Raw genomic sequence first — 24149 nt, forward strand, 5'->3', positions numbered from 1 at the left:
TACTCTAAAGAGGGGCACGTGTTTCCCTTGAAGACACACCCCTCTGTCGAACTCTCCCAGCCACAAACACACGGCCACACACAGAAGCACTCTTGTTTCAGTTAACAATGCACAGTTTGACCTGGTTTAAAAAAAAGTTCCAGGTTTTTTAAGAAACTACTACTACTACTGCTGATGATGATAATAATAATAATAATAATAATAATAATAATAATAATAATAATAATAATAATAATAACAATAATGATAATAATGTAGTTAATTTGTAACACATTTTAGAGAAAAATCTCAAAGTGCTACAAACAATAATAAAACATAAGACAAACATTGAAAACAGTTATCATCCAAGGTAAAACAGGGAATAATCAAGAAATCAGAAAATTGTTGCTCTCTTTTCCAGAATTAACAGATTGCGGCATCAAATTAACAATCACTGTTGACTCCAGATCACAAAATCAATTTATTTGAGATGATCATGAGCTAGTTCATGTGATCACAGACAATCTTATTATGTGTTTGTATGCTGCAACTAGACTGCAGGCTTGTTCCAGCTCAGCATTCAGACTGAATAATAAGCATAATGGAGAGATGAACTGAACTCAGTGCAGCCTACAGACCAGTGATGAAATCAGTGTCAGGGATGGTCACCTGATAAATGCATCGCTGTTGTTTTCCACAAGGCAACTGTCCACAATATGAGGCATGGGGAAGTTTCTATAGGGCGTACCTGCCTCAGCAACAAGTGCAGCTATGTAGAACCATCTGAGAGACTTCAGTAAAATTGAAAACTGGAAAAAAAAATGCACATGGGTCAGTTTTATATATATACATATATAGTTATATATTCCAAAGGACATGAGGCACAAATACTCAAATGTACTATTTAACACAGACGATCATGCAATGCACCGAAGGCACCACTTCATCAGTCCATTAAAGCCGGCATCAGAAGTTAGTTCAGTGTTTGTTGAATTGCCTTTGCGTGGCAAGGGAGGGAAGGTGCATCTGGTCTCCATTAGCTGCTACGCAATGTTTTGAGTCCCAACCTCCCACCACCCTCTCATTCAAACCGTTTGCAAGCCTCGTCCCTGGCCCCACGGTGGGACTCTCACATTCTACACTGATCTTTACATTGCCATGCAGACTGAAACCGGACTCATCAGCCATCAGGGACGCAGTAGCGATTCTAGCCATCCTGGCACCCACACGTAAGATCATAAAACCCAGTGCCCACCCAAATATGAACCAGCACGTTGTTGGAAAAATGAAGCTGTTTTGTATTTTATCTCATAATATGCTTAAGCTAAAAGGTGAAAATATACTATGCGTACTACAAGCGAAAGTTTAATAATCACAGCTTTGCAGCAGACAGACGTCTTGCAAAAAGAAGAACAGCAAATAATGTTAATACATGTGTTGTTTTATTTTTATAATTATAAGTTTGAAAAAAGAAATGTGTGGACCGAATTGCAGTGCGGCCTATCCCAGCATAACATCAACAACAGATACGAGAATTTTAAAAAAAAAAAAAAAAAAAAGGAAATTGGGAGGGTACTGTTGTTTTTTATTCTGCTCTCGCTCAGTCACACTTTCAACTGCTTCCCTTGCCGCCGTCAGGAATGTGCATGTAAACATATATGCGGAGGAAGACTGAAACGTTGCGACACTGGAAACAGGAAATGATTCGTCGCACTTGAAACCCAGTCTTTGTGTCTGTCGACTGTCAAAGTCACAGGCTTGGGCAACCTGGGACGACATCACCCTGTTCACCGAGTACAGCACAGAGTTTCACAGATGCAATTCGGAGCTCATAACACGTACATATCTATTCTTAAAATGTTTTGATTTCTTTTTTCGATCAATTTATAGTATAAAAAAGGGATAAGTTGTTTAGATATACATGAAATGAAATATTCTGCGATGCTGTCCGTGAAATCAGCCTGTGGGCTAAACCCCCGTGGTGGTTTCCTTTGTCATCTTCTCGTGTTTTCTGCTCTCGCTCTCGCTCTTGCTCCCGCTCGGCGGCGCCCCCTTGCCCCTGAAGACCACCATGCCGCACAGGGTGAGGGTCGGCTTGTGGGGTCTCGCCTGCCGCAGGTCGCTGGAAGGCTTGGTCATGCCCTGGCCGCTCTGATGGTCAGCAGGGAGACACACCGTTGCGGTGAAACGTGGTGACACAAACAAAAACAACACAGAACACATGCAGGTGGCAAGTAACAAGTACTTTGTTACTGTCGTTAAGTAGATTGTTTTGGTGTATATGTCTTTTTACTCGAGTATTTATTTTTCCAATGACTTTCCAGTACTTTCTACTTTCTACATAGGAAAACCTGCTTGAGACTTTTGTGTTGAAAAGTATTTATAAATAATGATTCACTTAAAAGTTATTCACTTATTACCACATTTGTTGTTGGTTGTAGTGGAGCTGTTTGAACTATGCTGTTGTGTAGTTAAATATAAAACTGGATCATATTTTAGAGGGAGGTTATTTTAGACTTGCTCGGCTTATGAACATGTTTACTTTTCACTGAAGTACATTTCAGAACCTGTACTTTCATACTTTTACTTGAGCACAGGAGTTGAATCAGTACTTTTGCGTTTACCAGTTTGTTTTTTTTTTTTTACACAACAGCTACTATCTTACTATTTACTAAAGTACAGAATGTGAATACTTTTGCCACCTCTGAGATCAGCAAGAGAACCGTCGACCACTTTTCCTCCCGATGACGTCACTCACCTTGCACAGCGAGATCACAATGAACGCTGGGATGCACATGAGCGGCAGGAAGATGAGCAGGCTGCCCAGGATGGTGGCCCAGAGGCCAGGGTGGTAGTCGTAAACCATGAAGGAGTGGCTTTGTACCAGTTGGTAAAACAGAGTGAACTGCAGAAAGTGCACAAAGGTGCGTGTTGAAGCGCCAAGGAAGGAATCACCCTGCGTGCAGCTGAGGCCGAGTGCGGCCGCTTACCGCACAGATGAGCGGCGTGACGAAGAGCCAGCAGTACTTGAGCACAGGGAGCGGCCGGTACCCGATCATGTCCTCAATGTTGTCATAGAAGCGGTCGGCGCCTGCAAAAGCGGTTAAATTGTGAGCAAAACTTCATGACTGCCAGTGTTTGGGAGGAACGAGTCACATGTGATCTTGTATCTCAGAATGATCTCTCAGTAAAAAGAGGTTCTGGAGTTTGACCTTACAAATTTGCATAATTACAGCAACAGTAAGTGCAAAAGCAAGTGCAAAAAGATGGAAAGTATTGATGGAAGCCAAACACTGTCAGGTCTAAACAGTTGAGAACATTTTTAAAATTTGGAAAAATAATCAAAATGTAATCAAATATCATTAGTTGCATTACTGTGATAAAGTATTTGAAATCGTTACACTACTCTTTCATTTCCAACAGGGTAACTTGTGATTGTAGCCAATTACATTTGCAAAGTAATCCTCCCAACACTGATGACTGCATCTGATTAACTGTGGTTGGAACTGTTTATTCTATATTCAGCTGTTTAGCCCTCTGTTTACAGCTTCCATTCCAAAACGTTGGGTCTTAGCTCCCCGCTGGAACTGAGCTGCCTGAAGGAGCCACCTGGGAGAGGTCTCGTTGCCCTTTGTGACGTCACAAGAGCCCCCAACCTCCCTTCCAGCTGCAGCCTCACACAGCCACCTGTGCTGGTGCTTTAAGCCATCGCGGGAAAGCGCGGGCTCACCGTACACCCAGCCGATGACCACGGTCTCGGCGCAGGCGATGAAGAGGAGCGTGATCCCGCTGGCGCCGTACGTGTCCATCAGCTGGAAGAGGACGATCCCTCCCTGGAAAGAGAGAGAGAGAGAGTTCAACTGTCGGGAAGGAGGGATTTGATTGACTGTCCTCAATCATTTCCATCTTTCCCCCTGACCTCGCTGATGAGAGGCAGCCCCAGGAGGAAGCAGACCACAGCGATGGCCAGGACCAGCAGCTCCCTGGCACGCGGCCTGCGCAGTTGCCGCGGAAACAGGTCGCTGAGGGATGTGGCCAGGCTCTCCATGCAAACGAACTGGAGGGAGACGGGGCCGAATGAGCTCCTTGTTGTCGCAGACACACAACGCGGCGACAGGGAAAAGAGGAAGCGTGTTTGCGTCGCGCTGGGAATGTTACCTGAGTGTCCAGGCCCAGGAAGAGCACCATGAGGAAGAAGAGGACAGTCCAGAAATTGGAGCCAGGCAGCCTGGACAGAGCTTTGGGGTAAGCAATGAACGCCAGACCAGGACCTGCACAAAAAGAAAAGAACTCATGGATTAATAAACTATCATTATAATTGCATCAGTCAGTATCTATTAGAAAAAAACACATTCCAGATTCCAGCATTATTCACATTTTGCTATTTTGTTTCTGAGAAGACCACAGGGGGAGTTAATAGTTTTGAGGAGCTTTTACACCACCAGTTTTTTTCTGGGTTTGCCACCAATTCATGGATCTGAAAACAGAGATTTAGCAAAATGGAATGCGAGAGGATGTTAATGTGAACGCATAGGTAGCAAACGTTACAAACACACAGTCACCATGTGAGAGCGTGAGTGAACTGGAGACGCCACCATGTGGACAATATGGCTTGTTGTCTGCTCCCAAGAAAAGAAGAAGAAGCCAAAAGGCTGGAAGGCAAGCGAGCAAGTTGATGTTTCTCTAGATGATTGTAGAGATATGCAATTCAACATTGTGTATTATGTATGATTTATTATCAGCTGCTTCTTTATTTTTTGGGTCCTTTGAAGGACTTTAAAACTCACGTCTCATTTAATTTACAAAGACAAAAATAAGTAATGGCTGCTGTAAATAAGATTTGTAATTAATTAATCATGCAGTCTGTCAAACAAGGCACTGGGCGGCTGAGCAGGGACCCACCGGAGGTGACGACCTCTTCCATGGGCAAACCCTGGCTGTGGGCCATGAATCCCAGCACGGAGAACACCACGAAGCCAGCAAAGATGCTGGTGGCGCTGTTGAGGCAGCAGAGCGCCAGGCAATCTCTGCAACACGGCCAGCAGAAAAGGTCTGTTTAGCATGAGCAGGAACTGAGGTGTGTGTGTGTGTGTGTGTGTGTGTGTGCGTTCTGTTGCGGCTGACCGGTAGCAGTTGTTGTTGTACTTGTTGTAGCTCCCCAGCGAGGTCAGCACTCCCTGGCACACGGCGTAGGAGAAGAAGACCTGGGTCCCGGCGTCGCACCACACCTGCAGAGGGCCACACAAGCACTCTGTCAATGATTCAGGTAAGAAAAAAAAATCTTCATAATTTTAAGTGGGGATTTATGAATGAAGAACATGCTGTTTTGGTCTCTAACCTAGCAGCTGTTTGGACTCAGTCTTTTTTTTCTTTCTGTCTTAATGGACTGGATATGGGTTTGTTTACATCAGTGGATGTCAGTTTGCAGCAGTTCCTTCATTTTCTCCACAACAGCATCAGCTTCATGTTAATGGCACCTCACAGCTGCGATTCCCGCTCACTGACTGTACTGGCTGCCCCCGCCGCCCTCCCCCAGAAAAAAAAGAAAAAAAAGAAAAAAAGCCAAGTGTGTGACTTCATCTTTACATTCAGTCCCCAGGATGCCAGGGTCCCAGCACCCAGCACAGTGCCGGCCCCTCTTCTGGCTCCGGGGTGGCCTCGCTCACTGCTGACCCTCCGGTCAGAGCTGCTGCCACCAACGCCAGACAAAGCGTGCTCTTCTTGCTTTTTGAAGTCGCAACAATGCAGATAAAAGCGTGAGGCATTTACACGCGAAAGATCCGCCTGGGACAAGCCAGAACTTTCCACTTGTGGTTCTGATTGAAACCAGACGCTGCAGCGTAGCTGATTGGATGCAGGTCTGTTTAGAGATGCAGCGTCTGCCATTGCATAACTCAACTTAACTTCCTGTCTCACGTTAACCCCGACTGCTGACCATAATTTACAGACTTTTAAGGTAAAAGTTTGATTTTTATGTACTTTCTTTCTTAATTTTTTTCTAGTAATTACATCTACTTAAGATAAACTGCGGTCAGGGATTAGCAATCAGGGATTTACATTCAGGAAGAAAAGGTTTTTTCTGCCTTTGCAATATGCATTCTTGCCACTAGGTGCTACTAATTCCTGTATGCTGGGCCTTTGCAGTAAATGATCATACTCTTCATACTCATACTCCTATAATAATGGGATGTCACTTATCCTGTTATGTCTCCTATCATAACAAAGGTGGTCGTGGCGAGAGTCCGGGTTTCAAACTACAGCCCTCACAATTCCTCTTGCTGCTGAGAGACACAACAAAGCTGTCCTGCACCATCCCCTACGTAAACCCTGTCAGGCTTATGTCATCACACTGGCACCACACAACTGAGTAACAACCTGCAGAGGAAGAGACAAAGCTTAACGAACCACACAGACACAAGCCAAACCCTCTGCTGACCGCATTAGGAGCCCTGCAGTCCAGAGAGGCCATGTGCTGTGGGCTTTCCGACAGAGGACCGAGAACAGAGAACACAGGCTGGGAGAGGATGTCCAGATGGACGGGTCGCTTTGCCTTCAACAAGAAAGACCCTCTTTCTATAAGCCGCAAAGTGGCGGGAATAATTGCTGCCATTCTGAAAGAGGAAAGGACAACCCTCCATCCCCCCACCTCCACCACCACCACCTCCTCACACACACACACACACACACACACACACAGGCCTCACCCTCTGTCCGATTCACTATTCATTTTAGGGGTGATGCAGCGGGTGGCCAAACATCACTGAGTGAGACACAGAACGTGTGAGAATTTCCTGTTTGGGAGGAAGATTCCGTTTTTCCCAAGTGTGCCTTCAGTGGGAAAAGCCTCGTCTAATGAAGTGATCACTGAAACGTGATCCCAGCTTTGCTTTTCTTGCCAAGCCTGCATGTTGAGGCCGGAAACACGGGTCAAATCAAGGAGCAGGAGGGGAGGACAGGGGTGTGTGTGTGTGTGTGTGTGTGGGGGGGGGGGGGGGGTGACTAGCAGCAGAGAGGGTGTTGCGAATGAAGGCGAACTGCTACGTCAGTTTGCCATCGATTTCACAGTTAATTCTCACTTCAGGTCTGGCGATCATGCTGATGTCCGGGGTGAGGTAGTACCTCAGTCCCTCCCAGGCCCCCGGCAGCGTCACCCCGCGGATGAAGATGATGAAGAGCAGCAGGTAGGGGAAGGAAGCGGTGAAGTAAACCACCTGTGGACACACGTGCATTTAAAAAACAAAAAATCTTTAAGTTTGGATCAATGGACATAGAATACCCAGGTCAATAGGTCATAAAGCTCGGTCTTGGTTCAGCTCCACGCCAGACTGCACCAGTAGTAAACACATATTATTTATTAAAACATATTTTGCGTACGTTAAAATGCATCGAGTATGCTTTTTTGTCTTTTCCAAAACAGGATCTACAGGCAGAAGATCGATCGGCACCATAAAGGAGAAACTACTGAGGTCACATCTGATCAGTTGCCTGCAAAAAAAAAAAGAAGCTGTTGTTTATCCGCTGTCGGACAAAAGTAAGTCCTGACTGCTGAAGGTGTCCCTCCCCCGCCGCCCACTGCGATGCTTGAGTGTCAGATGATGTTTTTCAAACGGCGACTGGGCTCGAAAGGTCAAAAAATAAAGGAGAAAAGGAGCAGGACTCTGCGTAAACACGTCAGCCGGACACGAATGTGACTTCTTTTTTTCGGCCTCGTCTCATCATCCTGAGCCAAATCAATTATGTGGTACAATGTGGATTCACGAGAGGCCCCTCAGCTCTGAGGCCTTATGCAGTAACTGAATCAGCGGCTGATGAATGCGGCATGTTGTGTGTCCTCTGGTGGGGCTGCACTCGCCTTCCCCGTGGAGCGGATGCCCTTCCAGATGCAGAAGTAGCAGACGATCCAGGCGATCAGGAGGCACAGGGCCAGATCCCAGTGGATGCGGACCAGCGACATGTCCCCTGACATTCTCAGCACACGGTACCTGCGGATAGAAGGAGCAGGTAGAGTTTTTTTTTGTACTGAAAGTACAAAACTGCACTGTACTGACTGAAAGTCATTCTTCTTCCAAGTGTGTGTACATGACAACTAAAACTTAAAGGCCTTGACATCTGCGGGTTAAATACCGAAGTTTCAATGCGTTGCGGCATGATCGCGTCTGTTTCATGTTATCAGAGCGCTGGAGAAGACAGCACACATTGTTCTGTCCCGCAGCGGTGCAAAAAGAGGAAGGAAAAAAAATGAGCGGTCCACCGACATCTGTCTTTTACAACAAGTTGGCTCGGGTGTCATGTGAAGAGCAACGTTGCCATCTTAAATCATGTGAGAAACGACAAAACGATTGCTTAACGCTAAAGCTGTGGGGGATTAGACGAGATGTCAAGAATGGACTCCTGCGGAATGTAAGGACTTTTTTTTTTTTTCCTGTGCCGGCCATAGTTTTAGGAGGTTGTTTTTTCACTTGTCTAGAAACTTGTTAATTCAGCCTTTCACACCACTGGAGTCGACCTCACAGTGTCTGGGAGCCATTAAGGGCTGTTGATGGCATTCCTCCATTGGGCAACCAGGTTGAGGAGGGTGGGAATGTGAAGTGTGTGTGTGTGTGTGCATGTGTGTGTGTTTCTCACATCCAGAACTCCTCTTCTGGTGATGTGGGCATCTGGAAAAGCTCTGCTTCATTCCTGGGAATGTATAAAAAAAAAAAAAAGAAAGAGACAAGAAAGGGAAACATAGTTGTGAATCTTATACACTTCAGTTTCACTTTGCTATGTTTTCCCCCCACAAAGCAACACATTCTTGCTTACGTCAGGTAACCCGTTCCTTCTTTGAAACGGACATGCTGTCTTCGGAGTGGATTGTCTTTTTTTGTGAGTAAGAAAAGCCCACGCAGGTTTAAAAGCTGCTGTGACCTCAAACCATGCTAAATATATATTTATCTGACTGTTACTACCCGGCCCGCCCTCCTTACCCACTGTCTTTTTGGCAAGTTGCACAATAAACCCCAAAACAAAGACAATAAAAGACAATAAACCCATTGTTCATCCCTATATTTTCCAATTAACTGATTTTATTATTTGCATTGACAATCGTCTGTTAAGAGGTCTAGTTTGAAATATTGAGATGTTGTAAAAAAAAACAAAAAAAACAATGCTCTTATGATTTATATAGTCACATACAGAGCTGTTTTCACGCTCGAGGAGACTCCTCTAAGTAGGATCAAATGTTTTATTGCTGTGAAAAATATCCCAGCAATGTTAAACACAGAATTTATACAGAATGTATCTATTTCATTTGAGCTCAAATTTGACAGTCATTTGGATTTATGGCCTCTCTTCCACGCAATAATTATCAGTCCTTTCTTTGTAGTCAAAGCAACAGATGTCTGACCGTTGAAAAAGAGACATGGGTTCAAGCCAAGGCTAACAGTTTTCAAAGACAATTACTTCCTGCTACGCACTCACAGAATATTGAACCATGAGAATTGCGGAGGCTAGGTCACGAACATTCTACTGACATGTTGTAGTCCTCGGAGTAGTCAACTGTGAAGTTGTTGAGAAAGGCCCAGCTGGAGTTGGGCTGGTACAGATGAGGGTTGGAGAAGACGTCTGCGTAGTTGTGACAGGAATCTGAGGGGGTGTCAGAAAAGAGAAGAGATTGCATTTTCACGTGTGCTTTTTTTGGTGCAAGAGCAGAAGGAGAGTCGGCACAGGCCTCACCTGTGTTCCACCAGTTGTCACACGTGGACCACGGCACCGGGCTTTTGAAGGAGTTAAAGAGGTAGAAGATGGCCCAGGCCAACACCACGATGTAGTAGATGTTCAGGTAGGTGACAACAATCTGGGACGCCACACCAATCCCTGCAGAACAGAGGGTTTGGTGTTTGCACTGCAGCACGGGGAAAATCTTTTGATCTTCATCAAGTGCGTAACAACTGCCTATTTCTACCGCAAAGCGTCGACCTCTCACCCTGGAACATGGGGCATATCTTTCTCCAGGCAGTCAGGCCACCCTCACTGGTGTACTGGCCAAGCGCCGTCTCCAGGAAGAAGAGAGGGATGCCACAGAAGAAGAAGAAAACAAAGTAAGGGATGAAGAAGACACCTGGAAGATACAGAGAGCGATAGAGCACAGTGTCAAGATCCTCCACACTGTATGGTTTTCGGTGGTTGAATTTCAAGCAAAAAAGGTCAGCTTTTCATGTGACTTGTGGGGGAAGATGTCAATGACGTAGCTCAACAATACATTTGTACAAAGGGAGAAGTCAGCCCATGGGAAACATACATTGAAAGACTCTCACACATGCACACAAGTCACACATTTATCCTGCAGACACGCAGCTGATAAGCTCATGGCTTACCTCCCCCGTTCCTGTAGCACAGATACGGGAAGCGCCAAACGTTTCCCAGGCCGATGATTTCCCCGGCCATGGAGAAGATGAACTCCATCTTATTTGCCCATTTCTCCCTCGGTTGGATCCCTTCCTCAGGAATCCCTTTATCTGGAGCCGGGTCACTGACACCTGGGTTATCTGAAGCCTCAGTCATGATCCGTAAATCTGTTGCAAAACACATAAGCGCAGGAAAAGTGCCTCAGATGGGTGCAACTGCAGAGGAAAGGCTGATTACTTGGACACGCATTCCTCCAAATAGTTGTTTGCAGAGGCTCCAGCAGGCTGCTTGCTTTTGTTTGACTTCAAATAAACTGGTGTAAACTTAAAAGACAAAGATAACAGGGTATTCAAATTCACTCTGAATTATTATTATTTATTTTTTAAATGAGTAATGTTATTTCTTCTTCTTCTTCTCTTAATAAGTAAAGACTTGCATGCAGTTCACTCACCCAGGGGGACCAGATGTGAGTCTGGTCGTTGTTAAAGAAGGAGAATGACCATTCGGAGCTCAGAGCAAGGGTTTTCTTCATCAGTGGGTGTGTCCTGTAGGAGACGACCCACACACATACATCTGGGTTGGCTGTGGAAGGGAAGGGAAGGAAGTGCAATAATAATAATAATAATAATAATAATAATAATAATAATAATAATAATAATAATAATAATAATTTCGGGATTACAAATAAATAAAAATAGATTTGGGGGCGGGGGGGGGCGAAAGAATGATTTCGAAATCATTCTTTTGGTTCCCTTTTTTTGGGCGGTGGGGGGGGGGGGCATTTTCAAAAAAAAATAAAAAAATCTAATATATTGTGTTGTTGTTGTTGTGTGTTGTTTGGGCCAGAATACATTTATTTTTACTTGAAGAAGAAGAAGAAGAAGAAGAAGAAGAAGAAGAAGAAGAAGACGACGACGTTTCCCGGTCGACGCCATGACGTAACGCGCATGACGAACCAGGAAATAAATGTAAACAAGGCGCCGGAAGTGTCATGTAGCGCCGTCGGGTGGCATCCTTCAAAAAAACCTTTTAAAAAACGAAAAACCTCTGCGCCCAGAGTTGTTTCCTACCGATTCATGATGCCACGGCTGGGGTTCGTGTGGCAATAAGGAAAGGAAGTCGGCGAGGGCGCAGGCTGGAACACCGGAAGGACAGCCGCGGGGGCTGCCAGGGATCGGGTGCGGCAGCTGCTCATGACACCACCGAGCTCGACATGGAAAACGCCCGGACGGTCTTAGTGCGTCGACAGGATGGCTTTCCCCCACGATCATGATGGCATTGAAGCGTCTCCTTGACACCAGGTTGATCACCTGAGAGCACCGTCACAGCAACCGTCAGAGTCAATATCTCTCTCCTTATTTTTTTTTCTCCTGAAACGTGCACGCTTGTTGTTGTTTTTGTTGTTGTTGTTGTTGTTTTGATTTGGCATCGTTTGTCAGGTTCAGCGATGTTAGCAGTCAGATCACCGGAGGAGGAGTCCCCAGAGACGGAGGAGATGGACACCTCGGAGCCCAACTGGTGCTGGTTCTACTTGGCCGAGTGCGGAGTGTGGCACATGTTTGAGGTTAGTTTTACGCAGGCAGCGCAGCACAACACTGGATCAGTCCTCCTCACACACCTGTAACCCCTCTACACACACATTTCAATGCTGGTGTCCTTTTGCTATCTATAAAGCTCTGCTCCTCAAAGATGAAGTTTGACAAATTCATTGATTCAGCTGTCATATCAAAAACATTTGGGAAAAAAAAACACCTGAAGCTTTTCCCATATGGTTTCTCTTCTGTCCATGTGTGCACTCATTTTCATAATTGTTTCCCATCTGCTTGGCTCAGTTTCCTGGGAAAATGTGCAGTCTTCGCGTTCTTCTTTCTCTTTCTCACAGATGACCTCAATGAGAATTCTACTTCCCTCATGGCCGCCACTGTGTTCTGATTGATGGAGCGATTGTTTGTACTTTTTCCTCTCCGTATTCTCCCCCGTCAGATTGACCCCAGCGCGGCCTGCTCGGTGACAAGCGCTCAGATCGAGCAGTGCTACAACAGGAACCAGCGGGGCGTGATGGAATTCTACACGGCCAAGTACACCTACAGACTGGACTTCTCAGGTGAAGTCATTGCACAGAGAACGTTTAGCCCACTGAATCTTTCAGATTCCGACTCTTACAGAGCCTCGTTCCCTCACAGTTATGCGGCAGATAAACGTAACAACGGGGAAGCAGCGGCCTATCAAGCGCTCCCTTCACTCCGCCACCGGTTTCAGGTGAGATCGAAGCTTCACAACGTCATCCAAGTCAGAGGAGTAACTTAAAGGGTTTTTTTCTTTTTCAGGATCAGTTCATAAGGCTGCTTGACATATTGCATAAGTTCCAATTAGCTGCGCAGCACTGACACTGAACTTTGCCCTCTGCAGAAAATACATTTCTTTAGTAGTATTTTAGTAGTTTTCTAAGACAGTTCATTTCATTTTTATTTGTCCAATATCCCTTCAGCCTTATTGCTCCCTCTGCTTACTCTCTGTCAGGTTTATTTGTGATAACCTCGCACTGCCTGTGCCGTGCCACTGGGAGAGGATTAACACGGACGAGCCCTATCAGGTGAGTGAGGCGACATTGTTTCTTTCCTTCTGGGTAACACTTTGGCAACGTGAGCGTACATGCTGTGTGATCGTCGCAGCTCATCCAGCTCGGAAGAGACACGTACGAGTTCAAAGAGGTCGCCCGGCTGTACGAGAGGACCATGGACCATCCCATCAAGTGCATACAGAGGATCCAGAATTTGGATTTGTGGGAATTCTTCTGCAGGTATGACATTCAGCTGTCAGTCGGATGCGTAGTGTACGCCGACTTTCAAAGTTTGAACCTGGTAACAGAGTGATCTGACTTCCTCTCTTAAGGAAGAAAACCCAGCTGCGAAAAGTGAAGCGCACACTGGACATTGAGGAGCGAATGCTGTTCCACGGCACCGGGCACAGCAACATACAGGCTATATGCACATTCAACTTTGACTGGCGGCTGACGGGAAGCCACGGCGACGTCTATGGCAAAGGTACTGGCCCGCCTCCTTGTGACGTTACCCTATTAAAAACCAACATTTTAATTGTTTTTGGTTTTTTTGTTGTTTTATTTGGTACCTCTACACACAGGAAGCTACTTTGCCCGAGATGCCAAGTACTCCAGTAAATTCTGTCACACAACGGGGAAGCACAGCACCACCCTGCAGAGACACGGGCTGGCCCCGCCCATATTTGCCAGCGAGCCGCCCTACAAAACCATGTTCCTAGCCAGGGTGCTGGTCGGGGAGTACACGGTGGGCCACCCCATGTACTGCCGGCCGCCCTCCAAGGACGCCAGCTTCACCAACTTCTACGACAGCTGCGTGGACGACATGGCCAATCCAAAGATCTACGTCATCTTCGACAGCAATCAGATTTACCCCGAGTATCTGATTGAGTTTTACTGAGAAGTTGGACTTTCCAGGGGTGGAAAATGCTGGAGGGACAATGGTTATTTTTTGCATTCAGAGGCAGCATCTGACTGCGGGCCGACTCATCCAAAGTGCCTTCGAGGAGATCGTGAATGGTGACGACGCTGAGGGTTTTTTGTGTATAAACGTACACAGCAGTACACAGATGGGGAGGATGGGCTGTTGTGGCAGCAATGTTCGGTGGAGGGGGAAAAAAAACAATATCACGCAGATAGAAATAGTGACTGTAGATCAGTCGATGTTGCAAGCGGTTTGGCACGAAAGCAGAATCTCGCGCTCGCTTGTTTAAATATCTGTGCTGAAGTTGTCGAACATAATAGTGGCATGTGCAGCCGTGAGCTCATGCCGGATCTGTCGCCATTCCTTTATATTCATAGTGCCACAGCTCATTTACGTGCCACATTATTCAAAAAAAGTATAATTTTTTTGAAACCCAAACACTTGGATGCCGGCTCTTCTGGCATCGAGGCCTGTCCGTGCCATGACCTTCTGCGTGGGCTATTTTTATTTTTTTTATTAATATTTAATTGTAATTTATTGAAAAGAAGCAAACAAACAATCCACCTCTACCTCTACATTCTTTGTTTCTTTGACATAGTGCCAGTGCCCTCTTCCCCCCTTTCCATGAAAGGTTCTATAACTGTGTCACAATGACATGCAAAGTTGTGATGTCGTGTTCAATCGTGGCCCTCGAGCAATATGTTCCTGTGTGTATCGCCTCCGAACCATCGACTTATTCAGTCATCCAAAGGCCCGACCGTGGTTGAATTTTGATTTTCAATCCCAACCACGTTAAAATTAGTGCAATTAAAATAAATAAATAAATAAATACAAAGTCATCTCAAGTGTGATGACTTTTATTTGCACCTGCTGTTAAAAAAAAAGAAAAGCAAATAATGAATGTAGCCAGCACATTTATAGTACTGTACTAAAAATTAACCACGCAATGTAAAATTTATAATATTGCTTTCTCCTGTGATCTTTTTTGTTTGTTTGTTTTTATTTGTGTCATTTTTGATGCAAAAGTAGTGTGTGCAAGTATGCACAGTTTCGCCACTGATTTGGGGGGGCGGGGCGATCACAAGAATGGATCTGAAGCCAACTAAGCACTTCTTTACTGTAAATAAAGGACTTGCATCCGTCTTCTTGTCTTAACCCCCCAGCAGCAGCGCGTCAGGTTGTCGTTCTTCTGAAAGTGTAAACGTGTGTGCGAGTGCCGCTTGGACATGATGAATATCAGAAACCTTTTCGCCACACATTGCGGGTCTGTACTGTGAATTTTGCGCGAGAAATAGCCCTGAGACGAGGAGCTGCAATTCTGACAAATGGCCAGCAGGTGTCACCATTGGCGCGTTTTAGTACACCAGACTAAATATTGAGCGACAATTTGAGATCGTGCTGCTTGCAATTGATACCCCTTATTTATGAAATAACTCACGAATTTTGTCCAATCACGGCAACGATGAGGATCAGGTGTTACTTCTCGTGTCTGAAGTCACGTGTTCCGCTGGCCGGACATGGAAGTTACAAACAAAAGGCAGCCAAAACGTGTCAAGAACCTCCATCCCAGGTAATGATGATGATGCAACAACACACAAACGGGTGCAAACGTGAGGTTGTAGCACTGAGAATTTAAACTTTCTTTCTCTTTTATCGTTAATCTTTGCGGATTAATTATTTAGGCTCGACAATTAAAAACGGCCTATTGTGCTCAGAATCTGGCGCGAGTCGAACCTCTCCAAAGCACCTGTCCCGGAAGTCATGTCTGCACTTAGCAGCACTTGGCACTTCTTTCCATAAATGTACATTTCAAAAAACGGCATTATATTTAAATTATTTTTTAGTTGAGGTTGAACATCTCTTAAATATCTCGAATTAATCACCAAAACATAATAATTAATGTATTCTGTACTAAACTTTACTTTGGAATCTGTTTTATGATTATGATATCATTTTTTTGATTATTCACCATCCCTGTCCAGTATTAAAATTTTCTTTTCTTCGTCATTTTCTTCATCATTTTGTGGCAATTTGTTTAATTTCTTTTGAGAATTGTTATGAACTGTTTCAATTTAGCCCTGAAAGGTCTATTTATGAACTATGAATATTATTATTATTATTATTATTAGTAGTAGTAGTAGTAGTAGTAGTAGTAGTAGTAGTAGTAGTAGTAATAATAATAATAATAATAATAATAATAATAATAATAATAACAATGTCCCTTTGAATTAGCAGATTTTCCTAAAGCGCAAGAACTGAAGAGGAGGATGTCAAGCTAGGAAATTAGCTCTGCAGCTAACAACACAAAAAAGAAGGTAAGAGCTATTATGCTGTCTGTGAAATTAACGGTGCAATAATCTGATGTGATTGTGTGACCTGATGAAGAAGACATAATATAGTTTGCTGAGCGAGTTTATGTTTGAGAAATATTGATATTTCTTTGTTATCATGCGTGTGTTAATTTGCTAAATTTGTCACCATGCGGCTTTGACGTTAACCGCTGTAATTTTTTTCGTCTGATCATTGTCTGGCAATGCTCAATTACAGAATCACTGGTAAGCTGTGGTTGTTTCCGTTGCGCACATTTTCCGACCATTGTTTTGATCCGCTTTGATTCACGATGTCATCATCGTATCTTTTGTGAGTGAGATGGCTGCGATTGATTGTGCTCGGTTGGATTGGCGTTTGCCTCTTGACCGCCTGGTGTGTGATTTGACATGACAGCTTGACAGGGAGTTCAAATGGTTTTGGTGGGTTTTGTGTGCGATAACATTGCTGATAGCACAATAACAACATTGTTTCTGTCTTATTTTTATTATTCTGGAAGGAAAAAAAACAAGTTTCATTCATTTATTTTTTTATTTTTTTATTTTTTTTTACAAAATACAACACAACTTACACTATACATTAACTTAACCAACCATCACGACACTTAAAAAAAAAAAAAAAAAAAAAAAAAAAGTCCAACAGCGTTTTAGAGAGCTCTCTCTGTGTCACACCTCCACCATGTGACAGGAAACAGCCAGTGGCCCTGAGCAGAGAGAAAATAAACTATTTTTGTATGGAACTTGCCTTGTTGCCGATGAGGCAGTGTGACAGCACAGTATTGGCTCCTTCACACAAAATGAAAGAAAAGAACAAGCGTGAGTTCATAAATTAAGTTTGATTACGGGACACAGAGCTTCTTGGTTTGACTGAAGGAACGCAACACATGACAGCGACGGTGGAGCTCTTTGCTTGGCACGAGAGGCGTTAAGACTCGGGACACGCTTTGGCACTGCTGCTTTGTCTTTTTTGCTTTTGCAATCTTGAAAATAAAAAAAAGATATATGTACAATCTGCATGCAACGCTCTGAGCTTGAGGTGTGAATTTAGCTTTTAGTTTGCTTGAATTGACCATGAAGCGCTGCGTTACAGTCTGGTGGTCTGAGGATGAGAATTCGCTCACTGCCAACCCGACCGTATAATTGAGGGTGAGGGCACCTCTGGAGAGATTTATGAGGACTTTATTATTTCATTTACTTATAAAGTGAACTTCACTTCAAAAAGTCATGACAAGACACATTTTTTTAGTCAAATTTAAACGGACTAATGATCCGAACCAGTGCAGCTAAAAAAAAAAAGCGACATTTTTCTTTTAAAAAAAAAAAAAGAAAAAAAGTTAGACATTCATCTTTCATTTCAGAGGCCGTCGACGACAATACCCACTATTTAGCTGAACAGCCCAAAATTTTCTTCCGCCGAGACCGGACCTCACTTCTCCATTTATTAAGGCCAAGCTGAGCACACAGCAATCTGCGCTGTGTGAACTTACACTCACCCGTCTGGTGTCTGTTGCAACATTTTCTCCCCCGTTTTTATGCCAATATGGGGAAATGTGTACTGGAGATATTTTCTCCCCTCTAGCCTGTGCAGATCCCATCTGTGGGAGTTCTCCCCGAAGACTTGAAGCTTTTGTGTGGAGACTTGATGGCACCGTGAGAGACACAAATAAAGTCGTATTGCTGACTGCGGTGACAACCGGTAGCCTGTTTGGCAGGAAAATGGTGGAAGCAAACTGCTACATTTCCTTATTAGCCAAAGTGCTTCCTTGTCCTTGGCCTTGTTGAACCTTCCGGCTGACTCGGTGTGTCAAACTAGATCACGTGTCACTGTTTGAACCAGCCTCAACTCCCCCCACACAGAGTCGCTCCGTCTGGGTCTCGGCTCTTCACCTGGTTTCCGCGGGGAACCGTTTCCCGCTTACCCCTCAGAGTTCAAAGGTCACCCCTCTGCACGCCCAGCTCACTCTGGACCCGCAGCCCCTGCCTCTGCATGATGTTCCAGAGCTTGCGCAGGTTGGACTGGGTGATGACGTCGTCGGGCTTGAGCCGCAGCGCCCGCAGGTAGTTGGCCTCGGCCTCGGCCAGCCTCCCGTTGAGGTGGAGGATGGCGCCGAGGTTCATGAGGGCGGCGGGGTACTGCGGAGAAAGAGCGGGAGGGTCAGAACAGCAGGAGAGTCAGAAGAGTTCATTTTCCCTGAATAATAAGTCGACATGTCTCCAGCAAACAGCATATTTTAGCCCCATGAAGAAAACACGAGCGTAATATGGAAAACAACCAGTAGTCTGTGTGCAAGCTTCCAGTTGAAATGGCATTCGCAGCGGGTCACTGGTGTTTACGGCCTCCTGCACAAAGCCACGTTTCCTGCTTAAACTGCTGCTATGTTTTGCACCATTCACCTGTCTGGGCAGAGAGCCGGTGGAGTCCCTTGAGACATAGTGAGTTGCTATATAGCTGAGTAGTTGAGTTGAGCAAGTGAAAGCAGTAACAGATGGACTTTATTTATTTCTGGGAAGCTACGAATATATTATGTTGGAAAAAACCTGACATAAATGTATTTTGCATAATATGGGAGGCTCAAAATGTGAGTTTTCGTTGATCGAACAGCGACGCATGAAATCAAATATGATCAAATATCTTCAAACACACAGCAAACCAAGTGAGTCATACAGTATATTTCATTTCTGAGCTGCACTCAATCAAATGCTTTTGTTTTGAAAGTTTAATTTAAACGATTCAATTCACATGGTCTCACATCATGTAGCAGCAGCAACAGCAGCTGTCCAGTCCTATAAAGCCAGAGAAGGATGCTCGACTCTCAGCCGGCCTTCGCTCTGACAGACGCGTCCAGGTCTCCCACTGCCTCCACCCCCTCCAGCTGAGCCGACTCGCTCTCACGCCCACGTCCTCGCCGCCTGACTTATAGCTGGCAACCTGGCAGCCAGTTCGCAGATGTCCTGCTCCTCCCCACCCCTCCCCACCCCACCGCAGCCCCCGCCCTTCCCCCCAGAAACAACTGCACTTCCCGTCGCGGCGTCTGGCCTGTTTACATTCCGCTTCTCAAGTAGCGGCCGGCAGGAGCTGGCGGGGGCTTGTTTTCCCCACCTCATGCATCAAGCGATTTCACTGAGCTGAAATATTTGAAGTGCCCCCTACCAGTGTGGGGAAGGGGCTTTGGGACGCCGGCGCCCTGCGTTCAGCTGTGTTTGTTTTTCCTTTACCTGCTGCGGAGAAAGCAGCGGCGCTGTCTGGTGCGAGGCCGCTGCTGGGACACGGCGGGGCTGCACGAGTGACGCAACAGCGGCGGGTGATGATGTCAGTGGAGAAGTAACTTGTCTGCTGATCATCAGTGTGGTCGATCACATCAGTTCAGTAGTTTGATGAAAGTAATGGTTTTATTGGTCAGGTTAAATTTTAAAACTTAAATGGTAAGTCGTTCGCCAAGCAGCGCTTGCAAGACTCTGACTTGAATTTGTGGGTGAAGAAGCCGGAGGTCCGACTAGCCGACATGACAGATGAGCGCAGGAAGCTTCAGGCTTTTTCCTTTTGAGCCCCTTCAAGTCCTGCAGTCCCCGCATGTTCTTCCTTTGTAGTGACTGATTCATGGCACACAGCTGCAGCGGCGGCAGCAGCAGATACTGGATCTTGACTTCCTGCAGCTTTCACTCAGACCTGCCATCACACCAAGCGGCTGCTGAGCTGGGATTTTTGGAGTTTGTCAAAATAAATTAATAAATAAATAAATAAGAATCCCTCAAAGCATGACACAGTGGCAGTTAGAAGTGTGATGCGTTGCTTTAAAAAAAAAAAAAATGCACATTGCACGGTTGGCATCTGCATTTCTGTGGCAAGAGAGCAAAGAGGCGCTGCAGGAGCAGGTTACTCACGTCTGGTCTGAGGCCGGCTGCACGCTCGTACTGCCTCTCTGCCGCCTCGTTCAGGCTGGCCTGTCTGCACAGGGGGAGGAACAAAGGGGGAGACAGAGGACTTGAGTTTAATGGCCACTCTCTCCAGAAAGATGCTGCGCAATTCAGTTTGTTATATTTCACACTTTATGTGCACATTAAAACTGTCATTTTAATTTACAGTAAAATTATTAATCAAGTGATTTATTTACACCTCAGGTTAACAAATTCAGATAGATGTGGACTGGAGAAATGGTGGAGAAATAGTTAATGTTAATGTTGATAATTATTTCAACCCTGCTGGTTTTCAGTCTGTATCTGGTGACGCAGAGGTTAAATCTGAGTCTAGGCCATAATTTGAGTCAGCTCAGGTCCTCATAATGACGTGGCTGCACCACCGCATTCATTAAAGCTTTAATGGTGCTGGATTTATGTTGCACTTTAATTAGGGAAGAAGTAATAAGTTTGACCAGTGAGCAGCGGCAGCAGCGGCGGTCTGCCGTGAAGCTTCACTCTTTTCCCAAAGCGGAGCAGCCAAACCCTGAACCTTTGGCTTATTTTTTTTTAATGGATCCTCTGCTGCGTTGCACTCGGTGGGCGGCTGCCGGCAAGCAGTGATGACTTTTGCAGACATGTGACGTTAAAAAAAAGAAGCAATGAGGGCACCTCGCTCCCAGTTTTCCCGCGAGAAATGGACTTTTGTGGTCACTTGTCACACGTTTTATTTCGTTTTCAAATAATTTCCCCCAATTTCTACTCCGTCTGGATGAGCTCCAGCTAGACGCTGAGGAGGGGAAAGAAATCTGCGATGAAGTGAGACCGCCGCCGCTCTTTATTCTCGCCACACCGCAGTCTAGCTTTCACTACGGCGAAGCCGTGATTTATATCTGAATGTGCAACCGTTTCGCGTCGCAACGGAGCCCGTTAGCCGACCGACCTGAGCATGTGAGCGGCGTTGAAGACCACGTCGAACTCGGTGCTCTCCAGCTCTGCGGCTCTCTCGGCCATCTCAGCTGCCTCGGCCAGGCGGGACTGCTCCAGCAGGAACTGACCTGGGGCCACAGCAACGCAGAGAGGGGAAAATGGCGGGGAAATTAGTTATTTAATTCTAATTTTGTAAACAAGTGCTTTGGTTATAGTTGAGATTTTGGTCTGCAGCACAGGAGGTCGATCCAAAGACAGTGTTCAGCGTTAAAAGATCTCATCGGCTCTTGGACTCATGATTATGGAGCCATACTTGTAGTTCCCAGTTTGGTCGGCAACATCATGTGTGGGTCAAGCTGTTAAAAGTAGGGCTGGGCAGCACTGGGGATTTTGGTATCGATCCCATAGCAAGTAAATACAAGGTTAATATCGCTGATACCAATAGCAATACTTTTTACTTGAAATGTCACGACCATTGAATCATTTTTTTATGCCTTTAGTCAGTTGATTATGATCATGGTAAGATTTATATTTATTACTATACAAAACTATTTAACAGTATATAAATCAAAAGTAATTAACCCTTTACTGCACACAACTGTTTGAGAAACTAGTGCAAAATAACAAAAAAGCAACGGTGTAACAAACTATAAAGCACCCTGGTCAGAGGAGAAAGCGACAGTCGTGCTGTGAAAACACAAAGGAAGAAGAAATGGACGCGGCGAATGTTGGCGAGCCTCGTCCAGGAAATGCAGGGCTGGTGTTGTTTCGACGGTCGGAGGGAAGCACAGATGAAACGGAGGCGTCCCGCCTGGTGTCCTTCCTGTGGGAGTCCGGACACCTGGTGCGACACCCGCCTCTGTCTGCCTCGCCGGCTATAAATTACCAGCCGCAGATGTTACTGCAGAGCAGCAGGAGGGGGGGGACCAAAAAAAAGAAGAAGAAGAAGAAGAAGAAGCCAGGAGGCTCCACACAGCTAAACTTGTCAGCTCTTCTCGTGCTGAAACGACGGTCAAAGTGCTTTTTTTTTTTTAGCCAAAACACATAAAGCGAGAACAATGGTAGGAAGCATTTCCCCGTCTTCACCATCATCATCATCATCATCTCCTCCCTTCTCACGTCCTCCTGGCGAGTCTCCGTGTGACCTTGAGCGTACGTGCATCCGTTGTGTTTTTAACACCTGGAGCTCGACGAGCGAAGCCAGACGAGCGAAGGGGGAAAAGGAAGAAAAGCAATCGGGCAATTCTGCCTGTGGCGAGACGCTACGAGATAACATTGACCCTCGTAGAGGGGCGGAGACCGAAGACGTCTCCAGAGGAAGTAGGAGCTGATCCAACCATCAGCGAGCAAACTCCAAATGCGGGCTGCGAGATACGGAGGGCGGAGGAGGTGGAGGAGGCGGAGGAGAGGAATGGGCAGAGATAAGAAGAAGGGGAGGGGCCTGAACCTCTCACTCCAGGATTGATTCCCTACCGTAGTGCATGTAGCAGTTCCCCTTGGTCGGGTCCAGCTGGATCGCTCGCAGGTAGTATTTCTCTGCTTCCGTCTTCTGTCCCTAAAAGTTAAAAAGAAACAAACAAGGAAATAAATCAGTGATTACATGTGATCAAACCACAATTCTGTTGTGATGTTAAAGCACATGGACTAGTTAACGCAGGGATCACCAACGTATTGCCCGCGGGCACCAGGTGGCCCTTGAAGAACACAAGAGTCGCCCGCAGGTCCGTTTGAAAAATAGCACAACTCGTTGAGCTGCGTGTAAAATTCAATTTTACCCAACCTTGTTAAGTCATTGTTGATAATTATTGAGAACCCATTAACATGATCAGTATCTTCACATAGATCAGTGTTGTTAATAATCATATTGAACTGGGAAAGTATGTTATTTCAGTAGAGTTTATGAAACTGGTTGGCCTTCATATGACTCGGGAGCCATGAAGTTGCTCTCGGGTTCAAAAACGGTTGGTGACTCCTGAGTTCAAGACTATTTAAAGACACACAAAGGCCCGAGTCCTTCACAAACGTCACATCAGGCAACATCATTTGGCCCATTTTTTAAAAAATATAGTTCAGTTATGTTTCTGTGGAGGCTGCAGCAAATCATTCCGCACTCCGCTAAGTGACCTTTGCTTCAAAAATTTCTTGTTTGGAAATCTAATATCTTGCCACTGGGCCGTGGCGAACACACGGTCGGACATACGTCTAAATACTCATGAATCAACTTTGCGTTGATTGACCACAGTTCTGAGCAACAGAGTCGGACTGACAGCGGGGTTCTAAAGTTTCACCCCCCAGACCACCACCCGACCACCACCTCAGGGCAGATTTGCGGCCGGACGAGTGCAGATAATTCCCGATAATCAGGTTCCAGCTTTTACGGCCGGCCGGACTGAAGGCTGCGGAAGACGGAGGGGTCGCGGAGGTCATAACTGGAGTCGGGAGAACGTGCGGTGGTGGCGACCAAGGCGCGAGACTTCAATTTGACTTCCCTGCGCTGCCTGTTGAGCGAGCGCCAGAAAACGTAGCCGACCGAAGTGATTCAATAAGGAAGGAGAGTAATTGAATAATAATCCCGTCTAGCGGGCCCGTTGTCCAGAGTCCAGCCGATCTCCTGTTTCCTAAAGCCCCAAAAGTTGCGGCGGAAGGCCTGTTGTGGAGCCTGAGGGGGAGCGCAGCAGATGTCCGGCCTCGCTGGACAACCTGTGCAGCGAGGTGTGTGTGTGTGTGTGTGTGTGTGTGTGTGTGTGTGTGTGTGTGTGTGTGTGTGTGTGTGTGTGTGTGTGTGTGTGTGTGTGTGTGTGTGTGTGTTTATCTTCCAATCTTTTAATAGAGAGACAAAAAGAAGGTGGAGGGGAAGTGATCGGACTGCAGCTGGGTTGCAGTCGTTGTCGAGGAGGAACCCCAGGCTGTGGACAAGAGGAGGAGGTCAAATATCTCCAGAAGGGGAGGGAGGGTTGGGGGGGGGTCACGGCAGGACAGTTCAGCTGACACATAACACACACACACGCACACACCTACGCTCAGACTCAGCTGTGAACACATCTGTTGTCTCGTAAGGAGTGTTTTTGTTTTTTCTTGATCAGGAGATGTGGTGGGAGGACAGGATGTGGATGTGGATGTGGATGTGGAGGGGTTTTTTGTTTTGTTTTGT

The 24149-nt window shown here is 45.8% G+C and overlaps 3 protein-coding genes across 5 annotated transcripts in view; 1 reads left to right on the top strand and 2 right to left on the bottom strand.

Annotated features, from left to right (window-relative positions):
* Positions 1–1401: 1401 nt before the first annotated feature.
* On the bottom strand, positions 1402–10552 carry LOC142890896 (sodium- and chloride-dependent betaine transporter-like). The gene is made up of 15 exons (XM_076030217.1): positions 10335–10552; positions 9944–10078; positions 9694–9834; positions 9492–9603; positions 8605–8658; positions 7832–7961; positions 7056–7190; positions 5104–5207; positions 4882–5006; positions 4138–4250; positions 3899–4036; positions 3710–3812; positions 2970–3070; positions 2738–2884; positions 1402–2130 (listed from the first exon to the last, which is right to left on the bottom strand). Exons 1-15 carry the CDS (start codon positions 10546–10548, stop codon positions 1948–1950), a joined length of 1935 nt encoding a protein of 644 aa, XP_075886332.1. The 5' UTR covers positions 10549–10552; the 3' UTR covers positions 1402–1947.
* A 764-nt stretch (positions 10553–11316) lies between these two features.
* parp11 (poly(ADP-ribose) polymerase family member 11) lies at positions 11317–15012 on the top strand. Of its 2 annotated transcripts, none has more exons than XM_076030219.1 (8): positions 11317–11704; positions 11805–11929; positions 12349–12469; positions 12549–12624; positions 12886–12958; positions 13038–13165; positions 13258–13409; positions 13507–15012. In XM_076030219.1, exons 2-8 carry the CDS (start codon positions 11813–11815, stop codon positions 13821–13823), a joined length of 984 nt encoding a protein of 327 aa, XP_075886334.1. In that variant the 5' UTR covers positions 11317–11704; positions 11805–11812; the 3' UTR covers positions 13824–15012. The 2 variants fall into 2 exon arrangements, with proteins under 2 accessions (XP_075886334.1, XP_075886335.1); XM_076030220.1 differs by having other exon boundaries at positions 11317–11666.
* Positions 15013–16702: 1690 nt separating this feature from the next.
* The window catches only part of LOC142890919 (protein O-mannosyl-transferase TMTC2-like), a 37211-nt gene continuing 29764 nt past the window's right edge, over positions 16703–24149 (bottom strand). For both annotated transcript variants that reach the window (XM_076030249.1, XM_076030250.1), the window contains exons 9-12: positions 22472–22553; positions 21012–21126; positions 20057–20120; positions 16703–18307 (exon numbers count right to left, since the gene is read on the bottom strand). In XM_076030249.1, coding sequence (XP_075886364.1) covers positions 18104–18307; positions 20057–20120; positions 21012–21126; positions 22472–22553 — 465 coding nt within the window. In that variant the 3' untranslated portion in view covers positions 16703–18103. The remainder of the gene's footprint in view (positions 18308–20056; positions 20121–21011; positions 21127–22471; positions 22554–24149) is intronic.

Source organism: Nelusetta ayraudi, unplaced genomic scaffold, assembly GCF_046127955.1.
Source record: "Nelusetta ayraudi isolate G7.1 ecotype Tasmania unplaced genomic scaffold, CSIRO-AGI_Nayr_v1 ptg000027l, whole genome shotgun sequence".
NCBI classification, from domain to species: Eukaryota; Metazoa; Chordata; class Actinopteri; order Tetraodontiformes; family Monacanthidae; genus Nelusetta; species Nelusetta ayraudi.

What these genes read in the sequence shown, in the direction of transcription:
- parp11 (XM_076030219.1), top strand. Translation starts at nt 11,813, where the DNA reads ATGTTAGCAGTCAGATCACCGGAGGAGGAGTCCCCAGAGACGGAGGAG. An exon ending in GAGTGTGGCACATGTTTGAG is followed by an intron (nt 11,930 to 12,348) that starts GTTAGTTTTACG and finishes CTCCCCCGTCAG; the next exon opens with ATTGACCCCAGCGCGGCCTG. An exon ending in ACACGGACGAGCCCTATCAG is followed by an intron (nt 12,959 to 13,037) that starts GTGAGTGAGGCG and finishes TGATCGTCGCAG; the next exon opens with CTCATCCAGCTCGGAAGAGA.
- LOC142890896 (XM_076030217.1), bottom strand. Translation starts at nt 10,548, where the DNA reads ATGTGTTTTGCAACAGATTTACGGATCATGACTGAGGCTTCAGATAAC. An exon ending in GCATGATCGCCAGACCTGAA is followed by an intron (nt 5,208 to 7,055) that starts GTGAGAATTAAC and finishes GGCCCTCTGCAG; the next exon opens with GTGTGGTGCGACGCCGGGAC. An exon ending in GGAAGAGGTCGTCACCTCCG is followed by an intron (nt 4,251 to 4,881) that starts GTGGGTCCCTGC and finishes CTTTTTGTGCAG; the next exon opens with GTCCTGGTCTGGCGTTCATT.